Source organism: Piliocolobus tephrosceles, chromosome 5 (genome assembly GCF_002776525.5).
Source record: "Piliocolobus tephrosceles isolate RC106 chromosome 5, ASM277652v3, whole genome shotgun sequence".
Taxonomy (NCBI): Eukaryota; Metazoa; Chordata; class Mammalia; order Primates; family Cercopithecidae; genus Piliocolobus; species Piliocolobus tephrosceles.
Window position 1 is genome coordinate 37054637 of NC_045438.1, and position 24133 is coordinate 37078769.

At 44.8% G+C, this 24133-nt stretch overlaps 1 protein-coding gene across 1 annotated transcript in view; it reads left to right on the top strand.

The window, feature by feature from the left end:
• Window positions 1–24133, top strand: part of ARFGEF3 (ARFGEF family member 3) — a 193436-nt gene that overhangs the window by 115793 nt on the left and 53510 nt on the right. The window contains exons 13-20 of the mRNA XM_023190994.2: window positions 6240–6406; window positions 7795–7960; window positions 13490–13597; window positions 14222–14437; window positions 14595–14705; window positions 17359–17509; window positions 19271–19591; window positions 21510–21643. Coding sequence (XP_023046762.1) covers window positions 6240–6406; window positions 7795–7960; window positions 13490–13597; window positions 14222–14437; window positions 14595–14705; window positions 17359–17509; window positions 19271–19591; window positions 21510–21643 — 1374 coding nt within the window. The remainder of the gene's footprint in view (window positions 1–6239; window positions 6407–7794; window positions 7961–13489; window positions 13598–14221; window positions 14438–14594; window positions 14706–17358; window positions 17510–19270; window positions 19592–21509; window positions 21644–24133) is intronic.

A 24133-nucleotide genomic window follows, 5' to 3' on the forward strand; every position in this document is an offset into this window, starting at 1 on the left:
GTCCTGACAGACTTAAAAATACCAGTGGATACCGATACCTGGCATCTCATTGGCTCCTGGAACCTACACTGAAGAAACAGAAACTCAGGCAGAGATTTATAGCATACTAGCAGATGCCATTTATTTATTTATTTACTTATGAGACAGTCTCGTTCTGTCACCCAAACTGGTGTGCAGTGGCACGATCTGGCTCACTGCAACCTACACCTCCTGGGTTCAAATGATTCTCCTGCCTCAGCCTCCTGAGTAGCTGGGATTACAGGCATCCACCACCATGCCTGGCTAATTTTTGTATTTTTAGTAGAGACGTGGTTTCACCGTGTTGGCCAGGCTGGTCTTGAACTCCTGACATCAGGTAATCCACTTGCCTTGGCCTCTTAAAGTGCTGGGATTACAGGCATGAACCACTGCACCTGGCCTATATAGCCATTTACAATGATGTTTTCCAGTAATATTTAATGATATGAAAAATTATCATAATGTAATTTTAAAAAGAAGGATTTAAAATTCACATTAAAATATTAATACTACTTATCTCAGCCTGGTGTTATTACAGATTATTTTCTTCTTTGGGCCTTTTTCCAAATCGCTAAAAGAATTTCTTGCAACCTCTATCAGAAGATAAAGCAGTATTGTTACGTAAAAATTAGAGCCCTAGAGTTAAACAAATCTCTGACTAAGCAAAGCTGTGTAATCTTATCACGAAGGTTTAGAAAGCTCATAATGCCCAGCGTTGGTGACAGTGGGTGTAGAGTGCTCTTGTGCACAGTGGGTAGGTGGGAACATTGGTATAAATCTTTTTGGAAAATAGTTTGGATGTATCTATTAAACTTAATATACTTATTCTGCTTTTAGTACACTTGCAGAAGTACTAACATTCATTTCATTGTTTCAGTTTTTTTCATAATTGAAACAACATAAATGTCCACCAATAGAGCATTAAGATCAAATAAACCACAATGTAACTATGCAATGGTATATGCACCGTCATTAAAAAAGAAGGAAACAGACCCAGAAGTGTCAATATCAAGACACAGCTATCACATATTTTTAGAAAACATCAAGTTACAGTTCGACATATGTAGTGTGATCTCGCTTTGTGGTATTTTCATACACACAAGGAAGTCAGTCTTTCTGGTAGAGGTATCACTGGGCCTTGGAAGACGCGGGGACTACTGTTCTTATTTTTTATACTCTTCAGTACTATTAAATGTTCTAAATTAATGTTTATCCAAAGAAGAAGTGCCAAATTCTCTTAGACACAGAAGAGATTTTTAGGGGTCTCTTGTGCTAATCTTGTATCTAATATTTCACTGGTAAGCAGTCAAGTAGGTGACCCATCCTCCTGTTTCCACAGTCAAGCACATCTTAATTATAGAGGGAGAGAACTAACTTTAGTTACCGAACACTGGGCAATGCAAAGAGTGAGAATATGTTAAAAGTCATAGTTCCTATAGTTTGTTACTGTAGATTGGATAACACATCAGTGAGGCCAATCAGAGGGAAGAATGGAAAATAGAGTATCTATTACAGAGATACTGGATATGGCAGAAGCTTTTCATGACATTCAAAGCAAGTAGAGCATGGCTAGTGCAAAAACCTGAAGTGTGGGCCCAAAAGACCTTTGCCGATTTTGAGCCGTGTAACTTTGGGCAAATTACTGTGTCTGGGACATTTTCCTTACTGGTGAACAATTGGGCAGGATTAGAAAATGATCTGTGAGGAGAGATTGGTTCTAGGCAATAGAAAGCATTTAATGAATTATTCTTATCATGTTTCCATTATTATCAATATCACCAGTAAACTATATCTGACATAGCAAGAAAATGGCTGTTCAAGTTGACAAAATAGACCTTATTTTGTTTTATTTACAAATTTGCCACCTCTTTGTAATTTAAGAAATTAATCTGCATGCGGATGCAGGCTGGTACCAACAGATTATGTCTCCACCGGCAGTACCTGCCGGGGCTTTGTCACTTCTCTGCTGATTTTAGTCTCCATGCCAACACTCACATTAGCGGCTTTTTTCACTTTCAGCATCTGAGCAAGTGCTCAGTTTTCCAAAACATCCCGAGGTAAACGTTTCAACATTTTGAAAGGAATTATTACTGATGTCTAAAATGAAAGTCATTTACAGATTCATTTTTTTTCTTGTTGATAGACTCAATTGTACCTTTCATCTATGATCCAAGATAAACACCCAACCCTGAATGCTACTTTCTGTTTTACCATGGAAGGAGACTGGTCTTGTGCCCTATGTCTCTTCCAGATAACTGAAGTCGGCCCCACTAGCACCTTGAGAGTGCCGGGGGTTCCCACGGACCATCGGGGCTGAGATAAACTGCTCATGTGCTAACCAAAGATATAGTTTTCAGATCTCACTTGCAGTCTGATCTTCATTTTAAAATGCACCTCAGCCTTGCCAGGCGCGGTGGCTCACACCTGTAATCCCAGCACTTTGGGAGGCTGAGGCGGGCAGATCACCTGAGGTCAGGAGTTCTAGACCAGCCTGACCAACATGGAGAAACCCCGTCTCTACTAAAAATACAAAATTAGCCGGGCGTGGTGGCGTGTGCCTGTAATTCCAGCTACTTGGGAGGCTGAGGCAGGAGAATCACTTGAACCCAGGAGGTGAAGGTTGCAGTGAGCCAAGATTGTGCCATTGCACTCCATCCTGCGAAACAAGAGCAAGACTCCATCTCAAATAAATAAATAAATTAAATAAATAAAAACATAGTAATAATAAAATGCACCTCAGCCCATGATCACAAAGTGCTCTTGGTAGACAACGTCTTGAGGCAACTTCAAATTTTCTACAGTTTTGAATTTCCCCCGCCTTCTTTTATAAGGCAGAGATAATGCCCAACCTTTGATTGTCTAAGGTGGTTTTATGGGAATAATATATATGCTTACTCCCACCAAAAAATGTTTATACTGCCCTCAAATATGGCAAATTCTTGAATTATTTTCAACTTTGAAAGCTTTCTCTGGTACACATCTTCTTACTTACCTATTTATTAAAATTCACAGGGATGGCCAGGCATGGTAGCTCACACCTGTAATCCCAGCACTTTGGGAGGCTGAGACAGGCGCGTCACGAGGACTATAAGATCAGCCTGGCCAACATGGTGAAACCCTGTCTTTACTAAAAATACAAAAATTAGCTGGGCATGGTGATGCACACCTGTGATTCCAGCTACTTGAGAGGCTGAGGCAGGAGAATTGCTTGAACCCGGGAGGCAGGGGTTGCAGTGAGCCAAGATCACACCACTGTACTCCGGCCTGTGTGACAGAACAAGACTCTGTCTCAGGAAAAAAAAAAAATTCATAGGGACGACATCACTGGATAAACATTCTGGTTGAAAATTTGTATCTCTCATTTCTTTGTTAATTCTAGAAAACTCTTACATTACATATGAGCCATATTTTTGATTAAAGAGTAATTTTAGACCTGATTTGCAGAGTATATGGACATGTGTAATTTGCATGCACAAATGTAGAGATGGACTGCTTCCCCCACATCGCTAAATTCAGCCGCCTAGTATTTGCAGGAACAAATGGAACATTCATTGAAAATCTCTTAAGGTGCTCTGAGAGGAATGGCTCGGTGTGTTTTGTTCCACACTTGTCTGGGCTGATAATGCCTGTGGGGCTTTGGAGGGTCAGAGGAGATGACAGTGTAAGGACACAGATGTGCAGTTGTCTGGGCTGCAGAGCTGTGAGCTGACCACCAGGCTCCAGATAGTGAGGAACCCTGAGGGCCTGGAAATGGCTGTCTGCAGATGGCCTTAGGACCAGTGTACTAGCAGATGCAGAGAAGCTGACTTCCGTAATTTTGTCACCCCAAGCTCCCTGTGAAAGTTGGCCGAGACGGGCGGATCACGAGGTCAGGAAATCGAGACCATCCTGGCTAACATGGTGAAACCCTGTCTCTACTAAAAACTACAAAAAACTAGCCGGGCGACGTGGCGGCGCCTGTAGTCCCAGCTACTCGGGAGGCTGAGGCAGGAGAATGGCGGGAAGTCGGGAGGCGGAGCTTGCAGTGAGCTGAGATCCGACCACAGCACTCCAGCCTGGGTGACAGAGCGAGACTCCGTCTCAAAAAAAAAAAAAAAAGAAAGTTTGAGCCAAGATACCAACAACTCTGACTGAATGAACCCATCTTAGGAGCATGAGATGTAGTTGTTTGTTTTTTCAGTTTATTTATATAAAGCTCAAAGGGATCTTCAAAATGAAAACTTTAGTAAGTATAAAATATCTTTAAAAAAAAAAAGATAGTGGGGAAAATGTCAATAGCTATTATTTAATGGTTTTTTTAAAACCTCTTTATTTCCTCATTTATTTTTTAACAGTTTTATTGTGAGATAACTCACATACCATACAGTTTACCCACTTAAAGTGCACATTTAACATGGGTTTTTTTGTTTTTGTTTTTGTTTTTGTTTTTTTGTTTTTTGGGAGTTTTTTTGAAGCAGAGTCTCATTCTGTTGCCCAGGCTGGAGTGCAGTGGTGCGATCTCTGCTAACTGCAGCCTCTGCCTCCTGGGTTCCAGCAATTCTCTTTCCTCAGCCTCCCAAGTAGCTGGGACTACAGGCACATACCACCACGCTGGGCTAATTTTTGTATTTTTAGTAGAGATGGGATTTCACCCTCTTGGGCACGATGGTCTCGAACTCCCGGACTCAAGTGATCCACCTGCCTTAGCCTCCCAAAGTGCTCTGGGATTACAGGTGTGAGCCACTGCGCCTGGCCTAACGTGTTTTGATGTATTACGTTATTATTTGTTTTCATCATGGTAATAATATATGTAACAAAATTTGCTATTTTAATAAATTTTAAGTATACAATTCAGTGGTACTAATTATATTCACAGTGTTGTGCAAATATTTCCAGAGCTTTTTTAACATTCCAAATAGAAGGTACTCTGCCCCCGGTCCCTGGTCCCTGGTAACCTCCAATCTATTTTCTATTTCTTCAAATCTATTCTAGGTACTTCATAGAGTGCACCATATATATTTGTGCCTGACACTTAGCATAATGTTTTCAAGGCGCCTCTATGTTGTGGCATATATCAGAACGCCATTCCTTTTCATGGCTGAGTAATGCCCATTTGATGTATGTGCCACATTTTGCTTATCCATTCATCTGTGGATGGGCACTTCAGTTGTTTCCACCTTTTGGCTATTGCGAGTAATGCTGCAGTGAACACGGACGTACAAGCATCTGTTCAAATCCCTGCTTTCAGTCCTTGTGGTTATATGGGAGTAGAATTGCTGGGTCATATAGTGATTCTGTGTTTAGCTTTTTGAGGAACATTATTCCTTTTGAAAAGTTGTATTTACAAGTAACTTTTCTAAACATCTTACATGCATTATTGCATCTAATTCTCATGCTGGCATGTCCATTAATTCTTATTCATTCAGCAAATGTTTTTAAGGGTCTACCATGTACCAAACACTGTTCTAGGCACTGGGGATTCTATAGTGAACAAAATGAATAAAGTATCACCTTCTTACTGATTTTATAGTAGTGATGGAAGATGATAAACAAGTATATATTAACATAGAGCTGGGTAGAATAAACACCATTGAGGCCATTTTCTAAAAGCCAGATAAGGAAGCGGCATATTGGTGGGCAGGAGTGGATTTGCTATTTAATAATGGAATTAAAAGGGAAGGTGTCTCTGTCACTTGAGCAGAGACTTGGCAGAATTGAGGGAGTGCAGCATCCAGAGATCCTGGGATCAGCCTAGGGAGTGGCAAAAACAAATGCAAAGGCCCTGCGGCAGGTCCAGGCCTGGTGTGGCTAAGGGACAGCAGGCAGTCAGGGTGGCTGCGGGGAGTGAGAGGGAGAAAATAGGGTGAGGTTGGAGTTTTATTATATTGTGATGGGGAGCCACCGGAGGGCTCAAGCTAGGGACAGAATGCAGTCAGTTCCTCTCCCTATTATAGGAAAAGAAGGTGAGACTTAGAGGGTTGACATGATTTTATCAAAGTTGTAGCTGCTAAGTAAGAGATCAGGATCCAGGCCCAGGCAGATCCACTCCTGAGCTCACGCTGTTTGCCACCAGGCTGGCATAGGTATCGGGCCCTAAGGGTATTCCTAGCTAGCTGTCAGTGCTATACATAAATGTCCTATATGATGCAGCACCTATCACAATGGGTTTGCAGCTCTCTGGAAGCCAGCCTTGCCAGGCACACTGTTCACAGCCCCAAAAGTCCCTTCATTTTCTCCCTTAGGCATGATGCACTCTCCTGGCTTTGACGGGAATAGCAGCCTCAGCTTCCAGATGCTGATGAACGCAGACAGCCTCTACACAGCTGCACACTGCGCCCTGCTCCTCAATCTGAAGCTCTCCCACGGTGACTACTACAGGAAGCGGCCGACCCTGGCGCCAGGCGTGATGGTGAGTGTGCCATCCCTCGTTGGACTGGCAGAGGGCAGGCTGTGGCCTCCTGGTGTACAGTCGAGTGTCAGTGGCCTGAGTGGGATGGCACAGCATGTTTTGTTCCACACTGCTCTAGATTGGTAATGCCAGTGGGACTTTGGGGGGTGGAAGGAGATGACATATATATAAGGGCACAGATATACAGTTGCCCAGCACCGTGATCACAGAGCTGCCCACTGGGCTCCAGTGAAGAGTGTATGGACGTGAGGCCCTGGAAATGGCTGCCCAGGGATAACCCATTAGTTTCATCCCGTGCCATTATTAAACACATGGATAAAACCTGTTCAAAACCACATCATTGATGTGTTAAGGGAGATCAGAAGATATGCAGGAAATTTGCTGAAAATGAGTTGTGTTTTTCTTTGTTTTGAGACAGAGTCCCACTTTGTTGTCCACGCTAGAGTGCAGTGGTATGATCATGGCATGGCTCACTGCAGCCTCAAACTCCTGGGCTCAAGCAATCCTCCCACCTCAACTCCCAAGTAGCTGGGACTACAGGTGTGCACCACCATGCCTGACTAATGTTTTTTGTTATTTTTTGTAAAGACAGGGTCTTGCTATGTTGCCCAGGCCGGCCTTGAACTCCTGGGCTCAAGCAATCCTCCCAACTTGCCCTCCCAAAATGTTGGCATTACAGCCATGAGCCACCATGCCTGGCTGAAGGTGTGCACTTAGAAAAACTCTTCACCGTATTCCAACATGTTCCCAGACCGACTGTTGACCCAGAATGAAGTTCACTGGCTGTGGCTCATAAGCACCTCCCGTAAGGGGTGCAATGAGAATGTTGATTGTCCTGTGGTTAGCTCCTGTGATGGAGCAAGCCACTCCATGGTGTACCCTATTATCAGTTCCTGAGCCTAAATCCATGGATCTACATGAAGGAAATCAACAACCATTTGTTTGCTTGATAAATTGTAAATTCCCAAAGGTAAGTGTTTACTTCATGAGCATAAGTGAAGTATCTCTGGAAATGTGCACATTCCTGCAGGAACAGGAACGCGTTCCATCTCTGCTGCTGTTGGTGCTCTTAGAAAAGGAAGCTCTGTTACTCTATTAAAGACATCTGTGCAGTTGCAAACCTTTCCACACATCCAAGAGTAAGAATGAAAAGTGCAGTCTCTGTAATGCTTCTGCAAGGTATCTGTCAAAAGGTGTCATCAGTGAAGGAGACCACAGCACATTTGGGAATTCTCCATCTCTGCTTCTCCCCACTTGCCGCCCCCTTACCCAATACACAAGCCTTGGTTTAGTTCAGGGCTCTGTCGTGAAGAGGCAGCAGAGGCACTTAGGAGCCTGTTAGTGAGCGGGGTGTTATGTGGTCACCTTCTCATGCGATCTCTCTGTAGAAGGACTTCATGAAGCAGGTGCAGACCAGCGGCGTGCTGATGGTCTTCTCCCAGGCCTGGATTGAGGAGCTCTACCATCAGGTGCTCGACAGGAACATGCTTGGAGAGGCTGGCTATTGGGGCAGCCCGGAAGATAACAGCCTTCCCCTCATCACAATGCTGACTGGTCAGTGGTTCGTTGCAAGACCTTGGGGCACATGGTAGGGTGGGATGGCTCACGCTTTAAAGCCTCTTTCAGAGAAGTGTTGGTGCTTGGAGCAGACTTTGAAACAGCACCCACAAAGCTCCCTGGCATTGGTGACAGTTCCAGGGAAGTGTCATGAGTTCACTTCACAGGTGTTTTCTGTACCTTTTCCATGTGGGAGTCTGTAGGGCTCGCTGTGCCCCATTAGATGAGGACTAACTTAGCACCTTTGTCTGTTGGTGTAAAACTGTAGGCCGTATCTGTAGGATGTGTAGGCCCAGGATTATTCCTGGAAGTTCTCACATGCTAATAGTCACCCATATCATTTCATTCAGTGTTCTTGGGATTTACCAATAAATGTAAAATGACTGATTTTAAAGTTGGCTTCCTGGCCAAGCGCCGTGGCTCATGCCTGTAATCCTAGCACTTTGGGAGGCCGAGGTGGGCAGATCACCTGAGGTCAGGAGTTTGAGACCAGACTGGCCAACATGGCAAAACCCTGTCTCTACTAAAAATACAAAAATTAGCTGGGTGTGGTGGCAAGTGCCTGTAATCCTAGCTACTTGGGTGGCTAAGGCAGAAGAATCACTTGAACCCGGGAAGCAGAGGTTGCAGTGAACCGAGATCACACTACTGTACTCCAGCCTGGGCAACAGGAGCAAGACCCTGTCTCAAAACAAAAAAAGTTGGTTTCCTTCTGTTTTCTATGTATATCAGAGGCCCTCCCTTCCCTTCCCACCTGTACCAGAATTAAGAATAATGCCAAATACTTACCAGCATCTTTGTCTTCAGTGTCCAGAGCTTTTTTTTTTTTTTTTTGTAAAGAAAATATTTATTCAGGAATAGATGTTGCAATGGGAATATGCCTGCCATAATAAACTACGTGCTTATACAGGGAGATAAAGGATGGCAAAGGTGTTTAAAGGAAAAATGAGGAGGATTTCATCATTGTTTTGAGATAATGATCCTTAAGTAAAGGATCAGTAACAGGGGCGGTGCCAGTTTAACTTGGACAGGCAAGCAGGTGCTGGGCAGATGTCCTCACAGGAGTGTTATTTTGTGTAAGGTTGCAATGGCTTGTGAGCAAGTTGGTGCTTTTTGCAGAGTCTCATGTGATAGTTCTCTCTATATATATATAATTTCAACTGTTACTTTAGACTAAAGGGGTACATGTGCAGGTTTGTTGCCTGGGCAATTGCATGATGCTGAGGTTTGGGGTCAACTGATCCCATCACCTGGGTACTGAGTATAGTAGCCAACAGTTTTCAACTCTTTCCCCTCCCTCCCTCTCCTGCCTTGCAGTCCCCAGTGTCTATTGTTAACGTCTTGATGTGCACGAGCACCCAGTGTTTAGTTCCCACTTATAAGTGAGAACATAGGGCATTTGGTTTTCTGTTCCTCCATTAACTCGCTTGGGATAATGGCCTTCAGGTGTGTCCATGTTGCAACAAAGGACATGATTTTGTTCTTTTTTATGGTTATGTAGTGTTCCATGGTGTATATGGACCACAATAACTTTTAAAATCCTATTTGACAATTAGAAATTTCACATGAGAGTGTAGAGAGCAGTATGCCATATTGTTGTGGGGCAATGTTTTTTGGCAAAAGCAGCTTTTCATGGCTTCTTGTGGCTCGGCCATAATGCCAAAGATGTGCAAACGTTTAGTTGGGTCATCGCTTGCCTTAGTAAGTTAGAGCTCCAGGCTTGTCCTGGATTGTCTCTGAGTCCCCAAACTGGGTTTTTTGTTTGTTTGGTTGGTTGGTTGGTTGGTTTGGTTTTTTTGTTTTGTTTTGTTTTTTTGAGACAGAGTCTAGCTCTGTTGCCCAGGCTGGAGTACAGTGGCATGATCTCAGCTCACTGCAACCTCCACCTCCCAGGTTCGAACGATTCTCCTGCCTCAGCTTCCCGAGTAGCTGGGATTACAGGTGCCCACCACCATGCCCAGCTAATTTCTGTATTTTGAGTAGAGACAGGGGTTCACCATGTTGGTCAGGCTGGCCTTGAACTCCTGACCTCAAGTGATCTGCCTGCCTTGGCCTCTCAAAGTGCTGGGATTACAGGTGTGAGCCACTGCACCCACCCTCCCCACACTGGTTTCTGATGCAGTTATCCTCTCCTGCCTCCAGCAGAAGGAGGTGCAGAGCCTGGCCCTGACCTCTCTGGAGTATCTGTATCCTCACACAGCTCGGCATGGCTCTGTGCCCAGCAGGAACAGCACAGGATTGGGCAGAACAGTCCAGCTGGGGTACAGAATCTGTTGTCCAAAGGGCATGTTGCCTATGGTTGGCACTGGGGGTCTTACAAGGTGTCAGAATAAACTACTGGCAGGTGGAACCCAGCCATGTAGAATCTGGGGTGAGGCACTATTTAGGAATCAGGCAGAAGGTCAGAACATACAGTGAGGTCTGTCCACGGATGGCAGAGTCCTCGTCATTGACTGGCATTTGGAGTCTTGCTTCAAGAACTAGGATGGAACTAGGGGAAGTAAGATTGGGTCTCGAACTTTGCAGATCAGGATCACTGGAGAGGTGATCAATTTGTGTTTTGTTAATCATGATAGCATTTACATCCATTTGAAAAATAAGCATTCAGGCCAAGCACAGTGGCTCACGCCGATAATCCTAGCACTTTGGGAGGCCGAGGCAAGTGGATCACTTGAGGTCAGAAGTTCAAGACCAGCCTGGCCAACATGGTGAAACCCCATCTCTACAAAAAAAAAAAAAAAAAATGCAAAAATTAGCCGAGCATGGTGGCAAGTGCTTGCAGTCCCGGCTACCTGGGAGGCTGAGGTAGGAGAATACCTTGAACCTGGGAGCCCAGGGTTGTAGTGAGCTGAGATCGCGTCACTGCACTTCAGCCTGAGTGACAGAGCGAGACTCTGTCTAAAAAAAAAAAGAAAAAAGAAGAAACAGAAAAAAAGAAAAGAGAAGTAATCATTCAAATGTATGAGAGCCATTTATTTAGTTTACCTATAAGCAATGCTTGATTTCTATCTGTTTTTACAAACTCCTTTCAGTAGGGATGGAAGGTACTGCCCAGAGCTTGTAAGTCTGAGAATTTGGATGAGGATCCTAAACATTCCAGCTTTAATTTGCAAATACCATAGTTTCTGCCAAAAGTAATCTCTGTGACTCTCTTGCCCAGGCCTTAATAAAAGGAGTCATTCAGTAGATGTAAAATGAATAAGTAACAGACTATTCATAGTTCCCATATTCATCAATCATCACCGTTAATTAGCCATCACTGTTATTAATGGAACAGTAAGCTCAATTGCTATGTCCATAGGAAAGTTATTTAACTTTAAAGATGAAAAGGGCTTTTCATAAGAATTCAACAAAATAAGGGTCTATGATTCTTTATGATTGTAAATTCCAGGTATGAAGTGACAAATGAATCAGAGCAGCAGTTAGCCTAGAGTTTGGAGACTTCTATCTGATCTTTTCGTTATGTGTGAGGAGAAGCAATGCCAGCAATCCGATGATGAACCCTGTACTAACTGTGGCCATTCCTGGTGTCACATCAGAGTATTGTATAGAACTGTGGAATTTTAGCACAGAAATAAACTTTGCATTACTTGAATTCATCAGACCTTTACCTAGCACATAGGAAACATCCATTATACTTTGATAAATGAAAATTTCTGGCAAATATCATTAGGTCATTTGACCAGACATCAAATTAATTTCAGAGAAACCAGCCTGTTTCCACCTTAGCAGCCATATAAATTTCGTCCCTGTTTTGGTCCTGATAGTTGCCGAGAAGTCTCCAGGCTTTTTGTAATTTCTGTAAGCATCAAAGATACAGTAGAACACCATGCAAAGAAGTCCTATCCTCTTGGGTGAGGGTGAAGTCCTAAACTCAGGGAATAAATACTAATAATTACAGGCAGTGGCTCACGCCTGTAATCCCAGCACTTTGGAAGGCAGAGGCGGGAGAATGACTTAAGGTCAGGAGTTAGAGGCCAGCTTGACCATCGTGGTGAAACCCCGTCTCTATTAAAAATACAAAAATTAGCTGGGTGTGGTGGCACACACCTGTAATCCCACCTATTCATGAGATTGCATCTCAGAGGCATGAGAATTGCTTGAACCCAGGAGGTGGAAGTTACAGTGAGCTGAGATTGCGCCACTGTACTCCAGCCTGAGTGACAGAGTGAGACTCTGTCTCAAAAAAAACAAACAAACAAACAAAAAACCCACAACTACCCTCCTTTCCCATCCCCTCCCTGTGTTGCATTCAGCTATATTAGTTGCATCCAAGTATGTATATTTCAACGCCATAGTCACTTTTCCAATGGTTACTTCCTTTATACTGAGGGACTTGGGGCCTTGGCGAGCCTGGCCCAGGGCTACAAGGCTACTTAATTCAGAGCCAAGACTAAAGCTCAGCCTTCTCGATCCCACTCCAGTCCTTTCCTCGCCATAATGTTAAAAGAGTTTTTTGTTGAGCTAATTCTGTAGAAGAGAATTTGTTTCAACAAAAACTTAAACAGGATTACTGAGGATCTAGTATGGAGCTGGAATGGTGTAGAGAGGCCTGGATGAGTCAGACGACATGAATACTAATTATTTCCACCATCAGCCTGATGGCCTTGAACCATTTACCTACTTTAAACATGATCATGCATCCTTTAGCAAGGACAGGAACATGTTCTGAGAAATGCACTGTTAGGCAATTTTGTCATTATGTGACCATCATAGAGTGTACTTACACACCTAGGCTAGATGGTATAGTCTATTGCTTCAAAGCCACAAACTTGCGCCGCATGTATTGAATACTGTAAGCAGCTGTAAAAACATTGTAGTATGTATTTGTGTATCTAAACATAGAAAAGGTGCAATAAAAATATGCTATTATACTCTTAGGGGGCCACTGTCTTATATGCAGTTGGTGGTTGACGAAAATGTCATTTTGTGGTGCAGGACTCTGTTTCTTCCTCTGTGAAATAAAAATAATACTGACCTGCTTACCTAATTTGAGCTATTTCAATGATCAAGTCAAAAAATTTTATGTGAAAACACTTTGAAATTTATAAGGTATTATTTATTGTACTTTGCAATTTGACTATGTGATGATCTGACCAAAGAGGCTTATTCTCCTCTTAATTCATGTAAGGAAGCTCTGAAAGAAAAGTTCACATCTGGGTAACCTGTACCAGGTTTGGGAATATATAATTCAGGCATAATCAATGATTCTGAATTAAAAGAGTATTTAAGATCAAAATATTCTAAATCAATAGATTTTCTAACAGATAAATAATTAATAGTTTACATCTATTTTTAAATAAAGATAGGCAACAATGTAACAGAAGAATAAATACTCCAACATGAAATAAAACTAGACTGAGGGAATAAAACAAAATTTATGATAGTCTCATAAAAGGTTGCTACATGCTTGAAACATAAAAGATACAAGGAATATTTTTTAAAAATGAATATTGTTGTGGCCATTTCCTTGTTTTTGACTGGAGTGTTTTATTTAGGGAAAACTTCACTCTTTTTCCTTGACAGATATTGATGGCTTAGAGAGTAGTGCCATTGGTGGCCAGCTGATGGCCTCAGCTGCTACAGAGTCTCCTTTTGCCCAGAGCAGGAGAATCGATGACTCCACAGTGGCAGGTAATGACTTGGATCTTGAGTTTATGAACACTGCATGTGTTACCAGCAATTACATTATTATGTGGTGACTTGAATCAAGATTTTGTCTTGGTTAGAAAAACTAATTGGACCGGGCGCAGTGACTTACACCTGTAATCCCAGCACTTTGGGAGCCAAGGCGGGTGGATCACGAGGTCAGGAGATCAAGACCATCCTGGCTAACACAGTGAAACCCTGTCTACTAAAACTGCAAAAAATTAGCTGGGCGTGGTGGCGGGCACCTGTAGTCCCAGCTTCTCAGGAGGCTGAGGCAGGAGAATGGCATGAACCTGGGAGGCAGAGCTTGCAGTGAGCCGCGATCACACCACTGCACTCCAGCCTGGGCGATAGAGCAAGACTCTGTCAAAAAAAAAAAAGAAAAAGTAATTGATGGAAGTCACTTAGCATCATTCAGCTGATAATGCAACATTTGTTTTTAAAAGAACAAAGTGAAACGTGATCCCATATAATCCATTAAGTTATATTTCCTTTTGTAGAATTGCATGCACCTCTGTACTGCTCATTTGATGGCAAGAGAACGCCATGTCATTCGTTATCAGGTCGTTTTTGTCTCTAGAAAATGACTCACACTCCTCCATGTTCCAGGTGTGGCATTTGCTCGCTATATTCTGGTGGGCTGCTGGAAGAACTTGATCGATACTTTGTCAACCCCACTGACTGGTCGAATGGCAGGGAGCTCCAAAGGGCTGGCCTTCATTCTGGGAGCTGAAGGCATCAAAGAGCAGAACCAGAAGGAACGGGACGCCATCTGCATGAGCCTCGATGGGCTGCGGAAAGCCGCACGGCTGAGCTGCGCTCTAGGTACCAGCGGAAGTAGTGTTCCCTGGCTGTGGTCCTGCAGAACTTACTGGGAATGACCTGGCAGGGTGGGGTGGGGGGACCTTTTAGAAGGCGTTCTGTTCAGTGAATGGTTAGAGGATATACTCAGTCAAGAAGTCATTGTCTGTCTCCTCCGAAGGGGTTGCTGCTAACTGCGCCTCGGCTCTTGCCCAGATGGCAGCTGCTTCCTGTGTCCAAGAAGAAAAAGAAGAGAGGGAGGCCCAAGAACCCAGTGATGCCATCACACAAGGTAACGACTGGAGGGCCAGAACCCACCTGATGCCTTGGGTGCAGTATGCACACACCTGCACAGGCTAACACACGCCAGCCAATACTCGTGCCTGTTCTGTGTGCGATGCCCAGTATGTATACACCACTGATCTTGAGATCCCATTGAGCCACAGGTGACCTACAGAAGAGATCTCTGGAGAATGAGAGACATACTGACCCCTGGTGGCAAGGAAAGTGCGGCAGGCCCAGGAGTCCCGCGGGCCCACCTGGTCTAACTGTTCATATCTGTCATCTAGTCACCGGCTTTGGCACTTCTCACAAGTGCACACTTGAAGAGCCTTCGGGTTATAGTGGGGAAGGCAGATTGGCCAGTTTTCTAAAGGGGAGAAAACAGATGGAGAAAATTAATGAGGGGAGGCTCAGGAAGAAGAGGCTCTCATCAGAGAAAAATCTAAGCTTTGTGAACTCGGGAAATGGCTGATTTTTAACCTGTTGAAACCAGTGAGTCCATGAAGCTGATGATTATCTGGATCTAAGGGAAGAGAATGACCATCCTGATAGCAACAGAAGATACAAGGCAGGCAGCAAACAAAAAGAAAAATGCAAGCGTGGTCCAAATTGTGTAACTACTATCAGATATGTACACAGTAGCAAGTCACTGAGTCAGCTGTACATTTTTAGCCGAAAAACACAGTTTAGGTCTGTGTTTCTCAGATTTGAATAAAATTTAGAGACCCATTTGAAAACAAAATAGTTCTCACAGATCCCCAGGGTTAACTTAAAATGGAGTCTCACAATTTTACTTAAGTATTTTACAACCATGAGCTACATAAAAATCCTTACATTCACAGTTCTTTAAAAAAAACCACAAAATCAAGACCACAATATTCTGATTAAATACAAATAAAAAATAAGATTAAGGCTGGGCACAGTGGCTTGCGCCTGTAATCCCAGTACTTTGAGAGGTCAAAGAAAGTGGATCACTTGAGCCCATGAGTTCAAGACCAGCCTGGGCAACATAGCAAAACCCTGTCTCTACTAAAAACACAAAAATAAGCCAGGCATGGTGGCGTGTGCCTGTAGTCCCAGCTACTTGAGGGGCTGAGGTGGGAGGATCACCCGAGCCTGGGGAGGTCCAGGCTGCAGTGAGCCATAATCATTCTATTGTACTCTAGCCTGGGTGACAGAGTGAGATCCTATCTCAACAAAAATAGATAAAATGGCCAGGTGCAGTGGCTTACACTTGTAATCCCAGCACTTTGGGAGGCTAAGGTGGGCGGATCATTTGAAGTCAGGAGTTTGAGACCAGCCTGGCCAACATGGTGAAAGAAACCCCGTCTCTACTAAAAAATACAAAAATTAGCTGGGTGTGGTGGCGGGTGCCTGTAATCCTAGCTACTTCAGAGGCTGAGGCAGGAGAATTGGTTGAACCTGGGAAGTGGAGGTTGCAGTGAACCAAGATGGTGTCACTGCGCTCCAGCCTAGGTAACAGAGAGAGACACCAACTCAAATAAATAAATAAGAAATAAAATTAGTATCACATTTATGAGACAAATGATGTTTTGCTAAAAATCACTTTGCTTCTTATGTTAGGAGATGGTTTGGATTCCTTTGAGGTTGGCTTGCTCTATTTCTGGGTTCTGGACCACCACTTAGTTATCCTACCACATGCAGTGACTTGAAACCTTTTTTCAAGGAGGACACTGTGGTTTGGCCTTGCCTTAGCATTTTGCATTACTGACATCTGAAGTCACTTTCTGCATTCTTTCTCATTAATCATCTACAATTTTTTTTTTTTTTTTTTTTTTTTTTGAGACCGAGTTTCGCTCTTGTTGCCCAGGCCAGAGTACAGTGGCATGATCTCAGCTCACTGCAACCTCTGCCTCCCAGGTTCAAGTGATTGTCCTGCCCCAGCCTCCTGAGTAGCTGGGATTACAGGCATGTGCCACCACACCTGGCTAATTTTGTATCTTCAGTAGAGACAGGGTTTCTCCGTGTTGTTCAGGCTGGTTTCGAACTCCCAGCCTCAGGTGATCCGCCTGCCTGGGCCTCCCAGTGTTGCTGGGATTACAGGTGTGAGCCACCACGCCCGGTCTACAATTTTTTAAAGTTTTATTTGGAGCTCACAAATACAGACTCAAGGGAAGAAATGAAATCGGTCTTTTTCAGTGATAGAGCAGTCATTCTGGTGCTCAAAATACACATAAATAAGTTGTTTTAGAGATGAAGATCATAATGAGAGCCTAACATTACAATAATCTCAGAGAAAACTTGCAGAAAGCCAGGAATTCTTCCATTTGACCAATTTTTGGGAGGGGTGAAAGGTCTGGGCCCAGATGGTTTTACCTGGAATTGGCTCATGAAACCCATCCGCACTGCTGTGCCTGACCCAGAGCCCATGAAAGGGCCTGGAAGGAAGGGCACCTGCCAGCTCAGGATCCATCCCACTTGTGGAGCTGGAGAGCTGGGGCCACCGGCGCATGGGACCTGCCGGCTGAGTGGTTTGCATGATGGTCCACAAGGACCTGCTGTGGAGGCCCTTGCTGCCACTGACGTCTGTCCTTTCCCTTTTGCCCTTGCATGACACACATTCTTTCATTTTCATTCTTTCTCTCTCCCTTTCTGTCTCCCTTACTCAACCTGTTATTTTAATAAATGTCTTTCTGGCACAGTGAAACTAAAAGTGGAGCAGAAACTGGAGCAGATTGGGAAGGTGCAGGGGGTGTGGCTGCACACTGCCCACGTCTTGTGCATGGAGGCCATCCTCAGCGTAGGCCTGGAGATGGGAAGCCACAACCCGGACTGCTGGCCACATGTGTTCAGGTGCATGACGGGCTCCCACCCCCAGATGGCACTGACCCTGCCTCAGGAAGCCTGGAGTGGGCTCTGGGGGGTGGAGAGGGGTAGCCTCAAGAGCCTGCCGGCATGTAAATCAATTATAACAATTCACAGAGTTTGATTAAACTTCAAATAAGACATGAAAAGAGAAGACGCAATAAGGGCCCAATTAAATGTATGTTTTGAAGAACAAGGGACAGAACTGGGTCTCAGGAACTGTGACTTTTCTATTGACATTTTTACGAGAGAGGGAAGGAAGAAAAAACAATTAAATAATTGATTGAGATGACTATGTAAGTTAACTGAATACTGTTCCAATCTAAAACTGGTCATGTCTCTGCAATATTACATTGCTAAATGTTTATCAATGTCCTCTTTACTTAAAGAAGGATTTCAGATAGTCTATTTGGATACATAAAATACAAGATACCTACTTTTAATGTAGCTAGACTGAAACAAAACAAAACAAAATAGTACACCTCTGCCAAAGACAGACCAAAAATTTGGCTCTAAGCATTGTAGCATCAAAGTGAAAAGAAGCTCCCAGTGAGTTACACAGTGCACAGTGCCTGTAAGGTGAAAACCAGCAATAGCTCCAGAGTCCAGGTCCTCTTACAACTAAGACTGAAAGCACATCTCCCCAAGCGCTGCATCAGGGCAGACCCAGTACCGTGGAAGCAGCACTGCCCATGGAACAGGACGGGGACTGGCCACACTGTGCCTTCTCCTTCTCTGCAGCACACGCCTCACACTCACTCCAAACCCAGATCTAGGCAGGGCAGGCATGGGGCAAGAGTGGCCAGGGTGATGGCCGATGGCCCAGGGCACCAGCCAGAGATGGGTTCAGTTTCACGTCGTCAAAGCAAATATAGCCATGAGTGTTTGTTGAGCAAAATGGTTCTGTTACGAAGGCTGCTAACCTGCTGCTCTTTATTGCTCTAACAAGAAAAAAAGAAAGAAAAAAGAAAAAGGCTATCCTGGTACACAAGCAGCGGGTAAGGGATTGAAAAATTCCCTGATTCTAGAACATCAGAGTAGATTATCCACAACGCTCTTTACCGGTAAATGGACTTACTCTGAGATAAGGGATCTTGCGAACCATCCTTGTCCCAGGTTCTGTTGGGAACAAACCATTTAGAAGTTGGCGGTTGTAGCACATGTGGTGACTCTTCTCTGTGTTTGCCATGATTCGGTGACTGCCCTTCCACCCGGCCGCCACCCACCGCACCCAGACTTGAGTTATGTGGCGCCGTCAGAACCAGGCAGGAGGTGGCTGGGCAGAACTCACTGTGGCTGGATGGCCTGTTGGTCATAGCTATGGCCATTCTGGAATCCCATCATAAGGAAATGCTTCCCAACTCCTAATCAGAGCACTATATAGAGGGAAAGAGGGTGCCTGGGGAAAAGTGGCTCAAACAGCAGGAGGGCAGATAAGCCAGTAAGCTGGACTAGGCAGGGGGACTGGATGAACGGGGCCTCATTGCCTGTCTTTCTCCCAGCCTGGGGTGGAAGAACCCAAATAATCCTTTACTCATTTCAGGGCTGTCTGGTCTAACTCAAATACTACTACCAATAATGCTGTGTGACATGAGAACACAGGAGGGAAGGACTGACTGATCACAGGAAAGAGGAAAGCTGGGGAGCTGGCAGAGCTGGCTGCATTTCCTTTGTCTGGCACTGTGGGGTTGATGGAGCTGCCCTGATGAGCTGCAGAGTCTAACAGCTGCTTGTCTGTGCTCTTTCTAGGGTGTGTGAGTACGTGGGCACCCTGGAGCACAACCACTTCAGCGATGGCGCCTCGCAGCCCCCTCTGACCATCAGCCAGCCCCAGAAGGCCACTGGGAGCACTGGCCTCCTTGGGGACGCCGAGTGTGAGGGCTCACCCACGGAGCAGAGCCCGGAGCAGGGGCGCTCCCTGAGCACGGCCCCCGTTGTCCAGCCCCTGTCCATCCAGGACCTCGTCCGGGAAGGCAGCCGGGGCCGGGCCTCGGACTTCCGCGGCGGGAGCCTCATGAGCGGGAGCAGCGCCGCCAAGGTGGTGCTCACCCTCTCAACACAGGCCGACAGGTGCGCAGCGCCGGCCTCCCACGCCCCGGGAGCCTGCTCACCAGGCGACACCCACGTCCATCTGGTCTCAGTCATGCCAGGGACGACCCATGTGTTAGCCAATCCCTTAAATTTCTTCTATCTTTTTCAAGCTTTGTTCTCTCTACCATTCCATCCGTACTCGGAATGAAACGTTTTCTACTAACACTGGAGGGTCTGAGGAAGGCCAGCTGGGGTCAAAGCCCTGCACTTACTCTGGGATCTCAGGCAATCTCACCTCCCTGGGCCCTGCCTGGCCTTCTCCATTGGTAAAATAGGGTCATTTTTTAAAAGTAATTCTGTGATCAGGTAGTTGTGAGGGTAAATTAATTAGTAACTTGATGCACCTGGAGCAGAGCTTGGCAAATGGTAAAAATCTACTATTTTTATGATTATGGCTGTTTTCAAAAATCCCACATGCATGTGTTACTTATTGATGCCCAACAACCATGTGAAGGTGAAGAGGGAAAATCACCAATCGTCTCAACTCTTTGGTGGTACTTCCTGATGTAGAAAGTGCTTTTGGTCACCAGTCACACACAGCTCCACCTCACTTACCTCTTCAGCATTTGGTCACTGTGTCCCAGACCCCCTGCATGGGCACAGGGAGGACTGTCAGGAAGGGGATGGGAGTGGGAGGAGCACTCCCTGGGCCGGGACTCAGATTGACCTGAGTTCCTGTCCTGGCTTTGCACTCCCCAGCTGCCGGGTCATGTCTGTAGACATAGCTGCACTGAGACTCAGTTTCTCCATCTACTATCCCACTACCATAATTGCTTTGTCCTGCTTATCCAAGTTGGCTGTGAAAATGTTTTAGAATCTGGAAAGCAATAGACAGTGTCAGGTGGAATATAATATGCATCACTATTTTCTTACTAGGAATGAGGGAGGAGAAATGGTCAATGGGACCCAGAAACCAAATGATATCAAAATAGCAAGAAAAATATGTTTGTTTGGATAATTTATAAACGTTAGATCCACTAATTCCCATCTTAACTTGCATGTCTCATTTTCCTCCTTCAAAAAGGACTCATGATTCCATTTCTATTAGTGACCCTCTCCCTGAAGCAGCCCATGGTGCCCCCACAGCACTGATTGCCCTGTGGTGTCATGAGGCTTGGAAGGCAGATACCAGGGTGACCCAAGAGCCACGGAAGGCTCACCTGGCACATTCCTCATTGTGGCTTCATAAAACAGATATTTGATCTTTACCATTCTTCATTCCAGTGACCTTCAAATCCTCCCCTAAATTCTGCTACTGTGCTCCCCACCTTCCTAAATCTTTCTGCTGGCAAGGTCTGTGCCCAGCTGAGCAGAAAAGTAAAAGAACTTGCAAGACCCATCATATTAGGGAACATTCTTTCTTCCAAATAGATACTTGAGTTCCCATCACATCCAGGTGTTCGGGTGTGTATGAGGCCAGTCCCCGCCCTGTGGGGGGCTTACAGGATCCACTCTTAGCTGTTTTTGTATCCCTTCCAGCTTTATGCTCATAAATTATAGACAGACAAAACGTATTCATCAATTTACTGGGGATTTTTGACATCGTTTATGAAATTGAAGCTAATTCTGAAGATTCCATTCCCAATTACTCAGTTTCTGGGAACAACGCCTTGCCATCTTTCAGCTTCTTGCCAAGCATTTTATGAGAGCCTGCCATGGCTGAGCTAGACCACGAGGGCACAAAGATATTTTTAAATATATTCTTTGTGCCTTTGAATTAAAATGTCACAGAGCAGACTTGTACACAGTTAGAATAGATAGAATAATACCATACATTTGTCTACACTGTTTACACGCATTTCCATTGATCACATCAACAAAATTACCATAATCATTCTGCCATAAAGACCTTGCTGAATTGTTTCCAAATAACACATCTCTTTCTGTTTGCATCCAGGCTCTTTGAAGATGCTACGGATAAGTTGAACCTCATGGCCCTGGGAGGCTTTCTTTACCAGCTGAAGAAAGCATCGCAGTCTCAGCTTTTTCATTCCGTTACGGATACAGTTGATTACTCTCTGGCAATGCCAGGTAATTGTTTCCCGGAAGAAACCATATACCAGGAGGTTAGCAGGAAACAGCCCAGGCCTCTGTCACCAGCAGCGTGCCTGAAGATTTGACTCCACCTTCCCTTTGCTTACACTCACACAAGCTACGCCCAAGTATAGATTTGTCTCCGGATTTTGAGGCACCCTGTGTGAGGGGTGGTGTAACTCTTTGTGAATGGAAACGTTGCTGCTATCACATCTATAAGAATTCCCACTGGAGCTGGACTAGGTTGTTCTGCTAAGTTTTGTGCTTGTGGTAGAAATTGTGTGGCTCCTTAGGGTGCAGATAGCTTCCTTCACACGAAGGTGGAACTTTTCTGCATATCACAAACCACACCACACACCTCTGTCCAGTTGGCTGGACAGAGGTGATCGGTGATACGCAGAAACAACCACTGATCCCAAAAGGGTGGTGAAAAAGGAAACTGCATACCACTCTTGCAAAACTGACCTCAGAGGCATATCCCATTAATGATGGGTCAGTATCCGTGTCGTCTCCAGTGAGGCCAGGTGAATAAATGAAGCCCTCTTGAAGGCCAGTGTTGTGGAAGACAAAGTAGAGTTGTACTGAATAAGGGACCCAGAGGGTTGGCAGGTTGCTCACAGATGGAATTGTTCATCCACAGCACCAGTGGTTGTCCTGAAACAGCGAGCACCTTGTCCCAGATGAGTTCTGGGCAGAGACAGGGAGCCATGTGCTGGGGATGCACTGTAGTGACGTGTTGGACTGCACAACCTCTGAGGTCCCTTCCGTCCTTAGGAATCTAAAGTTCTAAAAGCAGTATATTTGATTTTTTCATCCTTGCTGCAGATTTGGATTTGAGAGCCACAGTTGTTGCCCCACTCGTTTTTAATACACTTTAAAACCTGAGCAATATAAAGCCAACCTCCCAGGCCCATCAGACTTTCAGAGAATCTCTGAGCCCAGGGGTAACCTTCAAAGTCTTTCTCATTGGAGAAAACAGTAGACTCTGAGCTTACAAAGCACACAGTGAGCAGGGGCCAGGAAGAGGCGGTAAATCTAGAAAGAGGGAGACTTGCTTCGGAATCAATCAGGTAGGAATAGAAAATGTGGCCTCCAACACTTAACAGCCACAGCATCTGAGGCAAGTCATATCACCTTTCAGACATTCAATTTTCTACTCTATAAAATAGCAATAATTATATTTTCTTCTTAAAAGAAAATATAGGCTGCGTGTGGCAGCTCACGCCTGTAATCCCAGCACTTTGGGAGGCCAAGGTGGGCAGATCACCTGAGGCCAGGAGTTCAAGATCAGCCTGACCAATATGGTGAAACCCTGTCTCTACTAAAAATACAAAAAAATTAGCTGGGCGTCATGACATGTGCCTGTAGCCCCGGCTACTCAAGAGGCTAAGACAGGAGAATTGCTTGAACCTGGAAGGCGGAGGTTGCAGTGAGCTGAGATTGCACCACTGCATTCCAGCCCGGGCAACAGAGTGAGACTCCATCAAAAAAAAAAAAAAAAAGAAAGGAAATATAATTGCTTTAAAAATTAAAGTTATTAAAGACTTACAGAACCAACACAGTGTCTGATGCAGGGTAAACATCCATGGTGATTATTACAGGTTGAGTATCCCTAATCCAAAAATCCAAAATGCTCAAAATTCAAAACTTTTTAAGCACTGGCATAAGGCCACAAGTGGAAAGTTCCACACCTGACCTCATGTGACGGGCCACGCTCAAAATGCAGGCACACAACACAGTTTATTGAGGGTCCCCAAGGGATACAAAAATTGCCTTCAGGCTGTGCGTAAGGTATATATGAAACAGAAGTGAATTTTGTGTTTAGACTGGGGTCCCATCCCCAGTAGGAAGTGGAGGAGAGGCAATAGGACATGAGCAAGAAGGGAGTGGGGAAAATGAAGGTGACAGTGGCAAAGAAGTAGCCCAAGATCAGGGTAGACAAGGATGGTATTGAAACAAGACAGAGCAGGCCGGACAGCATGTTACTGAGCAGCAGAGGGACCAGGCCTGCTTGGCAAAGGCTGCAGAGGTTTATTAAGGATTGGCAAAGTCGATGATGAAGTGAAAGGTGACAGGAACAAGAGTAATAATAATAGCTAATAATGTTGTTCAGTTAGTATGTGCTGGGCCCACGCTGAGCACTTTATGTGTATTATCACATTTAATCTTTAAAGCAATTTTAGGAGTGGGCAGTATTATCCCCAGGTTTACAGATGAGATCATTAAAGAGGAAAATCTTTTTTTTTTTTATTTTTATTTTTTGGAGACAGAGTCTTGCTCTGCCACCCAGGCTGGAGTGCAGTGGCGTGATCTTGGCTCACTGCAAGCTCCGCCTCCCGGGTTCATGCCATTCTCCTGCCTCACCCTCCCGAGTAGCTGAGACTACAGGTGCCCACCACCACGCCCAGCAAATTTTTTATATTTTTAGTAGAGACAGGATTTCACCGTGTTAGCCAGGATGGTCTTGATCTCCTAACCTCATGATCC